Source organism: Hydractinia symbiolongicarpus, chromosome 3 (assembly GCF_029227915.1).
Source record: "Hydractinia symbiolongicarpus strain clone_291-10 chromosome 3, HSymV2.1, whole genome shotgun sequence".
Classification (NCBI taxonomy): Eukaryota; Metazoa; Cnidaria; class Hydrozoa; order Anthoathecata; family Hydractiniidae; genus Hydractinia; species Hydractinia symbiolongicarpus.
In genome coordinates this window covers 26105888-26122724 of record NC_079877.1, presented here as the reverse complement: position 1 = coordinate 26122724, position 16837 = coordinate 26105888, and the positions used below count along the sequence as shown (strand labels likewise).

The window sequence follows — 16837 nt, the reverse complement described above, 5'->3', positions numbered from 1 at the left end:
GGACCATATAAAATGTCGAAAAAACTAATTTTAGTAGGATTAGCTTTTAAATCTTTGTAAGTTGTTGTTTATGTATAAACGTTTTATGGCAGGAATATATGTATTGTACCAAAACTACTGATTTTTGTTGATTTAGAGTTTGTTTTTTGATTGGAAAGAAATCTAGCTTGTATGTGGTTTGATTAAAAAAAAATCTAGTAAAAACAAAAACAATGTGTTCCTGTCCAGCTAAACATGTTTATTATGTGGTGCGTATAAAAATGACGGACGAAATACGGTTTTTACTAAAGAGACTAGTCGGTATCCCGCGGATAGATCCACAGGTTCGCCCGTCCTATTTATTTTGTGACAAGATTTTTTCTCGCGCACAAACAGAATACGGCTGTTATTAAAGAGATAGCTTTCAAAAGTGGGCGTGGCATACCACATGCTTGTGAAATTGATGCAAAAATATTTTAAAAATCAGCTATAAAAAATTCGAAGCTAATGTGAATAACAAAAGTACGACAGCTAAGATATTTTTCCCATCCGCCGCTCTGAATAGAGTTAACCAAAACAAACCCTCTATCATAAAGGTTCGAATTAACATACGAGAATTAAAATGTCTGATATTTGCGTTTCTTTGATTTATTACTTTTTCTTAATGTACATGCAAATATTATTTACAAGAATATTTTTAGCACAGCGCAGAACGCTGCTAGCCACTGTGCAAAAATTGTATATAAAAAGTAAAACTTGTGATTTACCGGAAAATGCATCCCAAAGTCGTAGATGTACATTCTCGTCCCTTTGAGATAAAAAAAGAGCTCTGGGGACGAGAAAGATAGATGTGCAATTTTAGGCAAGTACTAGTGAGGTAATTCATAAAATACAGGAAATCCGTGAGGAAGAAGATATACATTATGCTCTCAAAGAATGTAAAAACAATGCCCTATGATTCTGGCTATTCCTTAAAAAAGTTTATTGATGCGAATAGAGTATATATGTAAGCACCTAAATAAGCTACTTTTAGTGGTAACAAATTCTGTAAAGTATAAAAATCTGAATGATTTCTACTTCTTGATGCGACATCATTTAGCAGTTAGTCTTCACTAATTAACAAAATTTTGCATACACGTCTGCACAGGACGTTCCAGAGTTATCAAACTCACCTCTTTTAAGAAGATCCTGCGCGTACCATAATCTCATCTTTTGTCCACTGACTACCGTTTTAGAATAGTCGCTATATACAATATGATCAGAGTTACCATGAAATCCTGTTAATTTATATTCTCCCATGCTGTCAATTAATGCTTGATCAGGAATTATTATGTTGTTTTTACCGTCAGTAACAACAACACCAATATTGTTTAAGCGTAGTCCGCATCCCCAATTGGTAGCTGCAGCAGTTGGAAAACATTGTAATGTGCTTATACCAACGTGTTGCAGTTTTAAATCCACGAGAACACCACTCTGTGTCAGGGAAAACTCTCCAAACACACCATCCTGACCAGAAACACACATACCCGTTGCCTGTAATATCCAAGTATCTGAATAAATAAAATTGACATAAGTCGAAATTATTTATTTATCTGTTGTTACTTTGAAGTCCACCATCACATGACTTTAAGGTTTCTTAGTAAATGTATCACCCAGCTCACCCACCCAAAAGTTTAGAAAATTAATTTTCTTTTTTATGCTTGTCGGGGACAATGCATGATGAATATTGTTAGCAGCATATCAATTAACAGGGAACAGTGGAAATTTAACTTTGTTCCTGGGGCATTTTTGATTGATTTGCGCTCCGTAATAACGGCTCCCTAAAATTTAAAAAGAGGCATACCTCTACAAAAGCATGTGTATCCTTTGTCTGTGCACGTGTCTTTACATTGCTGCCCTCCACCACAGGGGCTTCGTTCGTTGCAAGTGGGACCAAGCTATACGAAATCAACAGTAAAAAATATAACAACAGTAAAAAGCTTTATTTAGACGCCCCGCAGAGTAATTCATTACGCTGACCGTGCGAACCTGAGGATTTTTCCACGGGTTAAAGGCTAACTAAAAATGTACTTATATAGCTTGCCGCTTTTTGTAAGCTTTTAATGACCGCAGAAATAGTATAATTGTTTACGACCGATGACACGCCGTAAAAAGATGCGCTAATTATTTGTGTTATTAACTATTGCGCATGCTCAAATCGTTTCATCATATTTATACACGCGCGGGCGAGAAAATAGTTTAAGTGGAAATCCACCTTTAGAGTGGAAGTTTACTCACGTTTTTTCCGAGCGGGTCAGTTTCCATGTGAACCCAACCCGTTACAGTCTCTAGTGATGTTCCGTTTTCTCCATTTCGACTATCATGTATCATGCAAAGTTTTTCTTCGCTGTGAACACTGATGCTCTTGCACCTCCAGTACAGCATACATTTTCTCAGGCACTGGCGTAAAGTGAGATTAGATGAGACAGTGTGTACAGCGCCAATTAATTTTTGACCTTCGTAAAGGACTGTCCACATTGCGTCATATTTCCCACATTCAGGTAGTCTCAAAATGTGCGCTTTATAAAGGTTAAAGGTCATCGAAATGAAAAATACCAGTGGCAAATTCATCATTGCATGAAAATAAAACTCACAACGTAATAAGAATTAGTTTTACATGCTCTCTGGTTGAAAACAATATTCATATGTTCCAAAAATATCGTTTACAGTGAAATCTGTATAGCATCATAACAAACACTAAATTATTCATTTTTATGTTTGAATGAATTTTTCCTCTTTAAAATCTATGAAAATAAAAATGTTTCATGATCTACAAAATATTGAATATTGATACCAAATAAACTTTTCATGTGGCTAATAGGAAACATTGGTGAAGTTTAACGAGTTGTTGTATTGGCGCGAAGCAGAAATTTTAAAATTTAATGCTATTTACATGGCCTAATAGCAACAGCGATTGAAAGACAACGTTTGTATGCAATAAAAGCAATTAAAAAGCTGTGAAAAATGGGTACGAGGTTGGGTAATCTTAACAGCCTATTATGACCGGATAAAAAATCATAAAACTTAATGTTGTTTACGCAGTTTGCGGAGATATTTTAGCAGTATATATAAGTAGTATATATTCAGTATATATCACAGCATTAGTATATATATACAATAAAAACACCTATATATTTTTGCAGTTTATACAACCCGCATTCAATGATTAACATCTTATAATTTATTCCAAAATATAGATGGCTTTAGTTGGCTACACGGGCTGAGTATCCCTTCATCCAATATCGCTTTAGTAGGTGTAGCCATACAAAATAAAACGTGATTCGGATTGAACGTATGTCAGAGTCTGTAAGGAGGAAAAAAGATATACATGATTATATAGACACAATTTTAGTAGACTCACAAACCCATAAAAAAATCCCTGAAATCTTATATAAGGTACATTTTTTGTAAGGGCTATCATTGTAGTGGGAAGGTTGTGTGACATTGTTAAAAATAGCAACAATTCTTATATATTTTCTTACATATTTGTTTGATATCTGTATTGGTTTATTCGGATTCGTACTCGAGGATTTCTTTGATTGGTATATATATATAGGAGTTGTGGTTATTGGATTGGGTGTATTTCTTGAAATTAAATTTCAGTGGTCTGATTTTTAGATCCATAAGTGGTTTTGGTTGAGGCGTTTGGTTCGGAATTTCTTCTTTAGGGAGGAGTGTATAGTTCTTGTGTTTTGGTTGTTGTTGGTGGTGATGTATGGAGAATACAGAGGTGTAAAGAATGTGCTTACCTGGTTTACCTGGTGAGGGTTTGGCCGCACGTTATGTCGTTTAGTATGAGTGTGCGTATATGTATGTATTGTAGTGGTATTTCCATTTAATTTAATTTGATTGTATATGCGTAATGTTTTCGTTGACGTGTGGAAAAATGCGATGAAGAAAGGTGGTCGTGTGTTGATATATGCTTCAGTGGTTGATGCAGTTTTTCATAAAGGGAAATGGTAGGCATGATGTTTATGCATGGACCAAAATACTCGATTTCCATTTTTTTGAGTTTTTCTTTTAAGTAGCAAGTCCAAGTTGTTTTTCTTTTTCTTCTCTAAATAGCGAACAACACTTTTTCATTTATTTTGCACTAGTTGTGGAGGATAAGGCTACTTTTTCCAAAAAAATTCTGTTTATTTCCTTTATTGGCCTGTATATAGCGACATTATCTACGAAGAAATTAAAGTTTCGTTTTTTCCCTGTTTCTGTGAAACATGTTCTACTTGCCCAACAGGGAAATGCCTGAGCAAACTCCCTGGAATTACAGAAAACCCTGTTGGTTTTTTTTAAAAAATGTACTTAGTTTAGACAACATTGAAATGAACGCCTAGCTACATGCAAATTTGAATGTACTTACTGAATATTGACGAAATAAGTTATAGTATCTTGATAGGGATGCGGACGTCTATGTATACGCCTAATAAAACGGGCGGGAATATTCGATCCGGTGCGAAAAGGCGGGAATTTTCGATCCCTTTATTTTTTAAGACGAAAAAGCTCGTTTGATTTTGAGGCGGGAATTTTCGATCTGTTTCAAGGCCGGATTTTTTTCAGACACGGTCAAAGTTTGTGAAGGAACAACACCACAATAATGTTTTTTCCTAGAAAAATATATAATCAGCCAAATAAAATTTTCAAATGTAATTTACAAAGGTTTTTGGCCCGATTTACCCAAAAGGTGAAAGGTAATGAATAGCGTGATTTCTCCTACGTGTGTGACGGTTTCGAGGAGTTCAAAATTTCCTAATTATGTAATGTAGTGTTGGGGGGGGGGGGGGAGGGGGTGGTATCTTCTTGCCAAGAAGATGCATGCAAAAGTACACATTTTTATATTCTAAATTTTGGTCATTGAATATCATTGTGTAATATCTTTGTTTGTAGCATTGTATATACCCAGGTAACGATGCTCACTTAAACGTGACTAGGAGCAGTGTAGATTGGTTTCCATCCAACAATTTGCTATAAAGATTTTGTTACAAAAACATTAAAACCTGACTTTGATGAATGGTAAAAGAACAAAGTCGTTCTTCTACAATATCACTTACACGCATTATACTCGCCCGTCATGATCAGAGGTCTGATCGGGGTGAAGCATTCTCTGTTGAGAATGAAACACGGATGTGCTATGATAAATATTAACCTATGTATACACACCATCCGGATAAACTATCTGAGTTCATCACTAACATATTGCGGCACGTAGTGTAGTGGGTTTGTCTGCGGATCCCAGTTCTGGGGACAGCGGATAGAATCCCCCTTACTGCCAGACAGTATGCTAGTGATGAACAAAGTAGTTCTTCTAAAATATATTTATGTTTGTCTCATAGAGTATTTACTCTTAAAAAATAGAACATTATGATATGTGTAAGAGCTTTACACAATTTCAATTCCAAATCAACAACAGTGGGTTATCCAACCTTGTCCCCAGCGCCTGTTGCCTTTTTTCTATTACCGGGGCATCGCCGTCTGATGTTAGAAAAGATACCAAATGCCCTGGGGATGAGGTTGTGGGTTATCTTGAAATTAAAACATGTGACTTATGATTTAAATGCAGTCGAACGACTCCATTGCGGTGCACTGTATTTATCAAATATACATTTTCGATATACGTTTTTTAAACTCTGTGCTGTGGAGAACAAATTATACAAGGCAAAGAATATAACAACTTAGTACCATGCTAGATTGGCTATAAAATTTACAAAAAAATTGAGTAATTTTCTATTATTTATACGCTCTATAGCTCGAATGATTCTTAATCCCAATCTCATCCCAAGGGTCTTTTAGTCCCCAAAACCGTTACTACGGAGTCAACTTCATCGACGGGATCGAGGTTGTGTGATCCCTTGTGTGTGTTCGAGTTATAGAGTCTATTGTAATGTCCATGATAACAAAAACGCATGTGCATGTCTTTACTGTTCTAAGCAATTTCGACATTTGTTAATTTGCCAGTTTGTTTCATTGCCGATTCGAAATTTGAATTGCTATAGCTGAAAAATAATATAAGATGTGAAATGTATAGAAAAGTGGAAAGTGTTAACCCTTTTTACCGTGTAAAGGTGGGTTCACAGTCATTTGTTGTAGTTTTTCGAATAGGGAGAATACAAAAATGAAAGAATGCAGTTCACACATTAGCGGGAAAAATAAAACTGCACATAAAGATAAGATAAATACATTCAATGTTTATATTAAACATTACACACAAAAAATTTTCAAAACAAGAACTTTTCTTTCAACTTTGTTTTTCATTTTAAAGTTCCAAACCTCGTTTTAAAATTGGATTTAGAAATCTGATTAATCAGTTTTTATTTGCCGTGGTTACATAGTATGCTAGAAAATAAACATTGCGCATGTGCAGATTCATGGTCGCTTATTCGTGAGACTACGAGGAATGAAGTGTGAACCCGCTTAAAGAGACCTACCTTCAGATCAATATTATTGACTTCGTAACTCTCTGTTACATTTGGTTGCGTATAATTTGGGAAGTCCGTGCCATCGATCATTTCTGTGTAATATCCTTCGGACTCTGAAAAACAAATTTGTGTAAGATCTAATCAATATTATGCAGACGTAGAGTAATGCTTTGATAACGCCCCAATCCTTTTAAACGCCCTTGCAAAAAAACGTTCCTCCCTAAAGTTAGAATTTTGACTCTATGGCTGTCAGCACTTTTGTTTTTAAAACAGTCATTATTGTTTGCAAAGAGCCGTGGTTTCGTAATTATGCAGAAATATAAGCCATATTTTTACAGAACAATAAAATGTCGGAGCTGTTTTTTGGTCACCAGAGCACTTGGAGCAGTTGCAGCATACAGATTAGAATCTCAGGTATGAAAAAAATAGCCCCTAAGTAGGATACATGCTAAGTAGTACAATTTCCCTTCGTCCCTTAAATGTCCCACTTAACGAGAATATACTGTAATACGCCTTCGATAGAACTCTCTGTAGAAAAATTAAAGCTTTAGTTATACTGTTTATAACAATGAAAAAATGGCTGACACTTCATAGCAGATAAATGTTCTCCTTTTTTTAGCAAATGCCTTTAACTACACTTTGACAGTTTTCTAGTTAGATAAGTTCATAAGATGGCTTATAATGTGTCTTGGTACAGTCTCTCTGCGTTTAAACAATATAATATCACTGAAGATGGCTTACCATAATTGCAGCCGTTGCTGTGAACTGGACTTTCGAGCGGGATAATCACATTTGGTTCTTGTTTTACTGGTATACTAGGAGGAGATTTTGATAGAGAGGTATTTTCGTTTCCTGAAGTGTAAATATTAGATTCTTCTTTGGATATATGTTTGTTTTTCTCCCTAAAACTAAAGAAAGAATTTTGATAAATATAGATAAATAAGCATCAACCTTAACGTTATACCATGTAGCAATGTCTGTGGGAAAAAGAGAGAGAGGTGTTAAAAATCCGATCTAACCAAGAGTAATAGAGAAAAAATTAGTCACAAAAAGGGTAATTTTCACGACATTATCTACTCTACACGATATTATTATATATTTCGGAAAATTTAAAACAAAATCATTTAATCATTCTTCCGGCTATGGGATGCAGTCTCATTTTTTTGTCCTTTTTTGTCCTAACCTTGTTGGTAGTACTCACAAAAACTTCTAAACACAAGCTGACAGTGTGGCTATTGATGGCCCAACTTCCTATGTGGTAGCTGAAAAAGATATGCGGGCACATCAGACTGCAGCTTTATCAACTGCAGATCACGCTCTTAGGGTTTGGAGATTATTTAAAGAGCACATCTAAACGCGTTTCACGAAAAAATTATTCCCGCAACGGTGGCCATTTTTCAGTATTAGTATACCGTAAACCAACTCACACCGACCAATATTTCAACTACACATCTAATCACTAAATGTCCTGCAAAGAAAGTGTAGTGTCCTTATTATTGGACAGAGCAGTCAATGGAGTCAGTAAAGAAAAAGAACGAAAGAATGAGTAAGGACACATAAGCAACGCTCTACTTGCAAACAATTACTCGAGACGAACCATTAAAGGGTTGAAAAAAAAATCAGGAATAGAAGGATGCAAAAGATGAACCAGTAGCTATACTTTATATGCCATGCCATATACCAGAAACAAGAAACGGTTAAACAAAATCATAAAATAAAGCCAGTGTTTCAATCTCAAAACACGCTACGTAGTATACTGTCGCATCGGAAACACAAAATAAGTAGTGTCTATGAAATCCTATTTAAGGATTATGATGTCGGTGAAATAAATGTTTCAAAGTGTGCGGGAGGACAAAAGATCTGTACACGACGCTGATACAGACAAAAATAAGATTGCGAGCCATAACTGGAAGCGTAATCATGTTATAGAATAATAAATAAAACATACACCGTGAGTCCGGTTAAACAGCGAAAAAGGTGGAAGAAACCATAAATAGTATAGACAGAAATACTCGTATCAATAGTATTTCCTATCAACTTCCAGAAGTATAGTTGAAAAGCAATTATTTCAAAACAGAGCAAATTAATTCGACACAAATGTAACGGAAAAAGCGAATTTTTAGGAAAAGGATAGATTTTAATCAATATTTTGTTTCCATCAAGGTTACTTTAATTGCTTTGATCTGATTGACTAATTTCGATCCTTTAAATGCCTCCTCAACTATTGAGTGACAAAGATGATTTCGATCAATGTCTGTCAATGACAGCTGTAGCTGTCGAAACATAGCCTAGAATAAACTCGCTTATTTATGACATACCATTTTAATGATTCAATTGCAACGCTTGAAGATAAGTGATAACATTTTCAAAATTGAAACCAAGTTCATTACCAAGCACTACATTAGTTATAAAGAATATTTGCAAACAGAAAAATAGTATTTCAATTTAATTTTGGCACGCCACATACCCTGACTTTTCCCGGTATATACACACAGCCACTAAAGCAATCACAATCAATATTCCTCCAATAGATGCAACTATGATATACATTATCGTCAAATCGGTTTTTGAACTCTTTTCAGTATCGCTAGGTTTATATAATGGAGCTGTCATTTTTTTCTTTGTCTGTGTGGATTTTTTGGTGGTCACAGATGATGAAATTTCTTTTGATGGTTTGTTTGTGTTTAGATTTGTGTTTAGAGCGTCTGTGAAGGTATTCTCTAAAGTAGAATTATAATTATACATCCATTAATTGCTAAAGTTAATTGCTTGTGATAAATTGATGAAGTGTTCTTAAAACTTTTGCATACACCTGTTTTTTAAAAGAACTTTTTCAGACATAGATAGTTCATGTTTGGAAACGTTCGATACCCCAATTTATTCTTTTCCTACGACATGCAGAGCAGTTTGATTTTTATCGCTAATTTTGTCGTTGTTGTTTCAACTGTCGTTAATATTGACATTTTCATCTTTGATTTTTTACCATTTGAATTGTAGTATTTATAGCTGTTAGTTTTCTTGATTTCTTTGCAACTGTAGCGGATAAGGTCGTTAATGATCATAGCAGATTCTAGAAGCTGTGCGCTCATATCTACCCTTATATCCTTTTGTTTTCTACGAACAAAACATTACCTATACAGGTGGCACCTTCTGCAACTGGTTTGTGGAAATAAGGCTTGCATACACATTTATATCCACCTGGAGTATTGATACATATTTCGTTTGTTCCACAAACATCTAAAGTGACGCATTCGTTCAGATCTACAAAATATAAAAACTCGTACTACAACGTGATTAAGTCAGGATTAGTACAGAATAAACTAAAAAAAATTGCTACAATATTCACCCAAACAACGGGTTCCTCCCTTTATTGATCTTTTTACTCCATTACCAACAAAACCTGGCTTGCATGAACAGATTGCTAATGAACAGATGGCATTTACGTCACAAGGATTTGTTGAACAGTTTCCATGTGCTAAAGGTAAAGTTACAGAGGTATTTTTGAATTTCCTGAATTTGAAATTAAATTTCCTTTTTGACAAATATAATTCATTATCTATTGAAGTGTATAACGCAATGGTAATTAGCGGCAGAAGGGGCTGGAAAGGGGGGAAGGGGGGAGGGGGGATATATTTGCTTATGTATGTGTAGATTACCCAATCAAAGTGCAAGAAAACACAAACCCATGATTACCTTATAAAGATAAAATGTTAATTTTTCGAAACATAACTACGGTCATTATTGAAAAAAGCTTTCGATAGCTTCTTTATATTAAGAAACAGCTTTAATTGACACAAATCATATGGATATTTCATTGGAATATAAACACAACACATGGTCGCACAATTTTAGTTTCAAATTACCATTGCAGCCAGTAGCCACGTTAAATGATTCAAATCCGTTGCCAACAAATCCAGCGTTGCATGTGCAACCAACAAAATCAAAACTTTGCTGACATACAGAATTCGGTGCGCATTTAGTTGCAGTACAAGTAACTGAAATAAATATAGAGCAGATAATTTAACAACATAGTAGTAAATTAGACAAATTTAAAGCTTTCGATGAAGGCACAGAAAAAGGTGCTGACATAAGCAAAAAATTATTGCTGCCATTTTGTCCTATCACAAATTATGACGGGGGGGGGGGGGGGGGGTGGAATCCACCCGCGGTCATAATATGTTCGAAATACCCCGGACCGAATAGGGTTAATATTGTTGATAGAACAAGTATAGCCTTAACACAGGATCGCACTTATTTTCTAGAAATTGTTTCTGGTATACCTGGATAGTAGTCCATGTAAGCTCCAATCCATAAAGAATCCAACGCAAAATCAGCACTGTAACCTTTTCTTGTTACCATAAAGCGGACCTGCGAAAAAATCAGTTATAAAAACTTTTGTTGCACTTTCTATAATGTTTGTAATAATAGACTTCGTCTTTATGTTTGAGCGCGAGTACTATGTTCGTGATATGGACACACAAAATGTCTGATGTTAGTTAATAGGTAGTACCTAACACGTTAATCCTAGTTTTAACCCCGCCTTTATTAACAGACCTGTCTGTGTTTGTTGAAATGCAAAGCTGTATTAAAGGACGCAAAAATATGTATAAACTACATAGCTGCCAAATATAAAATGTCTAAATGAAAATTTCTTTTTCGACAAACCTTAAACAAGCCGTTTCCATTACCCTTCGTTGGGTTAAAAAACTTTGTCACAGTTTTCCACTTTTCAGATGATGGTGCAGTGATGTTAAACGTTTCCAACACTTCCTGTGTTGCAGACACGATTAGTAAATCTAATGCGTAAAAAATAGGTGTTATTAATGACCAACAAATAACACAACTACATTCGTTCATATAGATCACTGAGCAGTGATACTACTATTAATTTTAAGGCTATTTTTAGCAATAAAATGTCGCTTAAATTTGATGTAAACCACGCAATGCTGAGATTTTGAAATAGATTATAAGAACAAAATAAGGCAAAAAAACTTAAGATAATTTTCATGTCTTTAGATAAAAACTACTAATTTTCTCTTACCTAAGCCGCCAAGGTGTATTCCATACGCATGCAGCCAGAAAGAAATGCTAAAATTTCGCCACCCATTTCTGGCATCAATAATTTTGCTTTCAAATATGGCTGTATTTTCTGACTCAGAAGCTTCGTAAAAAACGTAATAATCACCCTCTAAGGTAAAATTTATCTTAAAACAGCACCTTAATAAACAACATGCAATCGAAACTTCAAAACAGTTATTAACCAAAACCTTTAGTCTTAGTTTTGACAATTTATCAGCTTGAAGTTTCAAATCTATGTCTATTTTATAGATTTTGTATTTCACATTTAAATACTGCTTTTTTCACTTCACCAATTCCTTGCTGTGGAAACTTCGACTTCGTTTTACATCAACGTTGTATCTTTCTTGTACTACTAATCCGCTATTTGCACTACCCCTAACTACCCCTAAAAATCTCCATGAACCCCTTAAACATAATAACTCTTGCTAGGATTATGTTTAGAACTTGAAACTTACAACACAACTTTGTTTTATCAAGAAGAATTATTTGCCATGTCTTAGTCACGTGATTAATCCGATTTCCCGGTATTTTCAGATTTCACCCGGAAATCGGAAAAACGGATTTTCGGGCAATATTTGGCAATTTTTCATGCGATCTATGTAAAAACCGAAATATATGTTAAATAACTTTTATTTGGCTTTCTGAAACTTCAAACAGAATGTAAAAATTCGCTCTAGAACTAAAGTAATTGAATTTTAAGCAGATAGTGGCATTTTGAACAAATCTGAAGCTTTTGATGACGTCACAGAAAATGTGCTGACGCAAGTAAAAAAATTTTGCGACCATTTTGTTCCTTTTTGTTCCTTTTTGTTCCTTTTGTGTACTATAAGTGTGCTAAGTTTCATTCAATTTGGACATAGGGTTAAACGATAGGGAATAGGGTTAAACGATATGCTAAGAAGTGATAGCGAATTTCTTAATTGGGCATAATTTTTGTCGGCTATGTCATTCAGTGCTAAAACTGTGCGACTTTTGCTAACTTTTATTGTAGCTTCACACAAAAATTATTTTTCTTTTCAGGGAAACAATCGGTACAAAAAAGAAAATGATTTTACCACATGTTTATAAAAAACCTCCAAACTTAATAATCTCACCTGGTGCAGCTGTGGGTCCTGTCAAATTTGAAGGTGTCCCACCTCTGTTGCGTTGAAATAAATTTGGTGGTGAAGAGGTAAAACCACAAACATCATCTTCGAAATCACATCGAAAAATATCAGTGATAGGAACTAAATTAAAATAAAAATATTTGTAACATAATAATAGCTAAAAGTAATTGCTACTACGCCTAAATTTTGCAGCAATCCACGTCTGTCAGTCTGTCTGCAAAACCAGCGAATTCTTTATGCCTCAACCTTTTAATAACTTTAGCAAGATTCCTCGACTTTGTTTGTAGATGAAAATAATGCCCATGCCATGAAATGTGGCTTTTCCTGCCAGCGTGCTAATGTTGTAGTCAACTTTGTGTCCTACCAATTGTGTAAACGGGCTCTGCTGCCCTTCGGGCTGATTTTCCCTTATGCTGACTGCTTCACCCCGTCAGAAGTTATAAAAAATCCGAATTTTGACAAGTAATTGACGAGTCACCTTGTAGCGAAAGGTTTGTCTGTGTCCACGCCAATGCAAAATGGGATTGAAGCAATCAATGACGGTGGTCTCGGACATTGTGTTATGGATTGACTGATTCTCACTTGTTTTTAGGGTGACGCTACCAAACACATGAGGAATTTAAGCGAGATTTTTAGTGATATTCTACCTCGTCTAATTTGCCAATTAGAGGATATTTTTTTTATTGCAAGGCGGTTCCCATGTTAGCTTTAATAATTTTTGCTGCTGCAATGATCACGTCACATGGATTTTGTGATTTAATTTTTCTAAATTTATCCATGATAAGTCAGGCTAGTTTTTATAAGTAAGTAACGTTGTACATTTAAGGTTGCTGTGCACAGAATGATCTTCATAGTGTTCAAACAGTTTTCCTTTTAAGGATGTTTTATAGTGACAATGGGAATCTTCACCTAACTCAACAATTTTAGCATGAAGTTCAGCGATTGTACAAAACTCACTATCAGAATCCTCTTCTAGATGGCAACCTACCCTCCCTTAGTTATCCATCATCATTATATGTTTTGACATCCTTTTTTTTGTTTTACGTTGGATGTTTTAGGCGAAATTTCGACATGTGTTGATTTTGAATGATATGTCCAAAAAAGGAATATCACAGACATCCCTTGGGCAGTTCATGGTTGGCCTAAATTGGTGTTAACTGGCGCAATATATCTATCTTTGCCAAAACTATTACAATAAATTTTACTCTGCTGCAATGAATGTTTAAATTGCCGTATTAACTGTAATTTACCGTGAAAATAATTTAATTTGCCGTCCCACTTGTGTTCCACCATCAACCTCGTCCTCAATGCTCTTTTTCGATTTTGACAATCTCAGAGCCATCCAAGATTATCGGAAAGAAAAAAAGAACCCTGGAGACGAGGTTGAGAAACTATATAACCATGGGAATACAGGAAATATTAATAAAAATATTAATTGGCTAACATATAACACAATCAAAATATGTATAATCTATTTAATCTATAATCTCCTTTATTATGACCATTGTTCAAAATAGTAGACGATTTTCAACTTTGTGTTAAGCGTACACGAAATAGCGATACCTGTGATATGGCACGAATCGAAAAAAATGGAGACCAGAATATGTACGACTAATGACCCGTAAATATTTGCACAAACTATTTACTATATTGTAATACCTGACTTTCCCTCTAAACCTAAAATGGTAACTGCTCTGCTAGTAACGAGAGGGAGTTAATTCCTTTGAATTTTTCCACAGTCTATCTAACGACTATTAATTGTACCCCTTGCCATTCTCTGCACAATTCTGTAGTTGTGATACGGACACATGATATAACAAATATCAAATGCGGTAGTTAATGGGCCCGCGAACCCGTGGATTTATCTACGAGCTGGAATCTCCAAGAAAACTGTTTTAAAATGTAGAAAATAAACCGCTGTTGTATGAAAATGGTAAAAAAAGAAGAAAAATTATCCAACGGCAGATATCCTAGGTGGGAATTGTCCGAGGAAATTATCCTGGGAGAATTTTTCTATGTGGGAGTTATCCAGAGGGGGAGGTATTACTCAGGGGGGAGTTTGATAAGGCAGAAATTGTCAAGGGGTGATTATTCAGGGGGATTGTCCTGATACTGAACAACTTTCGAAATTTTAAAAATGGAAATCTGTTAAAAAGTATGCAATAAAAAGGTCAAACAAAGTTAGCGGCCTACCGTCGCAACATATGTAGTGCAAAACTGCGAATACCAAACAATAAAACGTTGAACGCTTTCCAGTCATGTCGATAACTTGCCTTTACATCTTAACAAAACTGCATGCGTAAAAGTAAACTGTGATTAGGTCTTAATTGTAGTTTAGTTGTCTATCTTTATCAAAGATAATAAAATAAGAATACACAATGCGTACTGCAATCAAGCATTCTTATGCTTGATTGCTTGTTTTGGTCCAATCACAATCTAGAAGTTGTTTGAAGTGGTATATCATAAGAAATTAACTTATTTTTAATATCCCATTTTATGATAAGCCATGGTAGCTTAAAATCAAAACAATATATAAAAATAGTATAGAATGGTGTCTGGTAGCCCTGTGGCAGAGCATTTGTTTCCAGTTTCCAGTGCAGAAATCAATCCTTGTTGCTAAGCGTTCAGCATGTTTATATGATTAATATGTTAGGTGATTGTCCAGTTGAGCGATTGTTGTGTATGCGCAGACACACTTCAAATAAAAGCCTACATGCTTACTTCTTATAGAGGATATCATTTAGACCAAATAAGCCTTGATTGCTCAAGAATTGAATATTATTTTAAAAGAAAAGAGTTTGCTGACCAAAAAACAAGCATGGCGCTAATTTTATTACATTTATTTATGCCTCTTTTTTTTTAATTCGGCTCCATATTGTTTCTCGTAAATATGAGAAAAGCAATCTCGTCCCCAGACCTTCCTTTTCGTTCTCTGATATGCGAGTTGGTGCGAAAGAAATAGCTCTGGTACTGGTTCACTGAAGTTGGAATTTGATTGGCTCCCCAATTTCTTGATGTTGCATTATTAAATACCGCAGAGGATATAAGTACGACATGTTTTGTTTTTATTATTATCATTTTCTTTATTACATATATTTTCAAAAGCTTTAAACATTGTCTTGGTTGGGGTTTATTACTCAAGGATAGAATTATTAAAAAATGTTATTATGCGAGAATATGCGCCTTGTTTAACAACAAATATCGGTTCCTTTAGCTAAACGAATAAATATTAAATAGCCAGCTACATAAAGTACGGATAAGCAGCTTTTCCCCCTAACTGCTGGTTCCACTTTGTGAATCTTAGTGCAATAACTTAATTAGACAAACTGTTATTGGCTTAAAGGTTGTTATGGAGTCCTTTGGTATAGAAAGTAGCAGAGTTTTTTTTTCTTTCAGTGGAATCTCTTTAAAGCGGGCATCAACGGTGAAAAGAAAATTGTCCGCCTCATAAAGATTTTGTCAAAAATAGCTTATTATTAAAATCACAGAATCCTCTGAAAATTATGCTAGATAGCTATATAAACATAATTTATATAGCTACTTGTAAACAAAATTCCAGTGGAACCCATGTACAAATCCAGGCAAGAAAATTGAAAGGAACTATTATTTCTTGAACTTACAGCTAAATAGGCCTAACTTCCAAGGATTATTAGTAGCTACATGTTTTCAGACATTTCCAGTGTCTTTATATATACTTTTGTAAGCATAACATTTATGAACATATTCATAGGGGAATTTGTTTTGATCTGTGTTAAAATATTGGCCATATGTTTGAAAAATAATACCAAGTAAGATACTTTCAACGCTGAATACTCCCATTCTTCGTGTCTCCACCATCATTATGGATTATGTTAAAATGCTTAATATAATCATTCGCAAAAAAAAAAAGTTATGAAAAAGCAGAACAATCAGAATCCATCATGGGACAAGAAGGATCCAGAGTTGTTTACGATCTCAAGAAGTACCGTGAACGAGATTCCAATTTTCGTAAAGTTATCAGGGCAATCCGTTATCCTAATTAGGGGAAAATATTATTAGAACATTTTGTGCTATTTCCCGGACGATTCTACCCTGTACATGTTTGGTTATAAGTGGAAATTCGATATCAAGCTGGGATAAGCTCATGCAAAAAATACAATCAGGCTTAGACTATGCTTCGTTATGCTTATATATAGGAGAACAATTAAACGTTGCCTTATTATGGGCAAGATGTTCTTGATT

At 34.8% G+C, this 16837-nt stretch overlaps 1 protein-coding gene across 1 annotated transcript; it reads right to left on the bottom strand.

Moving 5' to 3' along the window:
* Positions 1-5567: 5567 nt before the first annotated feature.
* LOC130635467 (uncharacterized) lies at positions 5568-14978 on the bottom strand. Its single transcript, XM_057444799.1, has 12 exons — positions 14810-14978; positions 12605-12736; positions 11473-11619; positions 11097-11227; positions 10712-10799; positions 10295-10426; positions 9778-9906; positions 9564-9692; positions 8899-9151; positions 7173-7339; positions 6441-6544; positions 5568-6008 (listed from the first exon to the last, which is right to left on the bottom strand). The coding sequence occupies exons 1-12, from the start codon at positions 14874-14876 to the stop codon at positions 6003-6005; spliced, it is 1485 nt and encodes a 494-aa protein (XP_057300782.1). The 5' UTR covers positions 14877-14978; the 3' UTR covers positions 5568-6002.
* Between the last annotated feature and the right edge of the window lie 1859 nt (positions 14979-16837).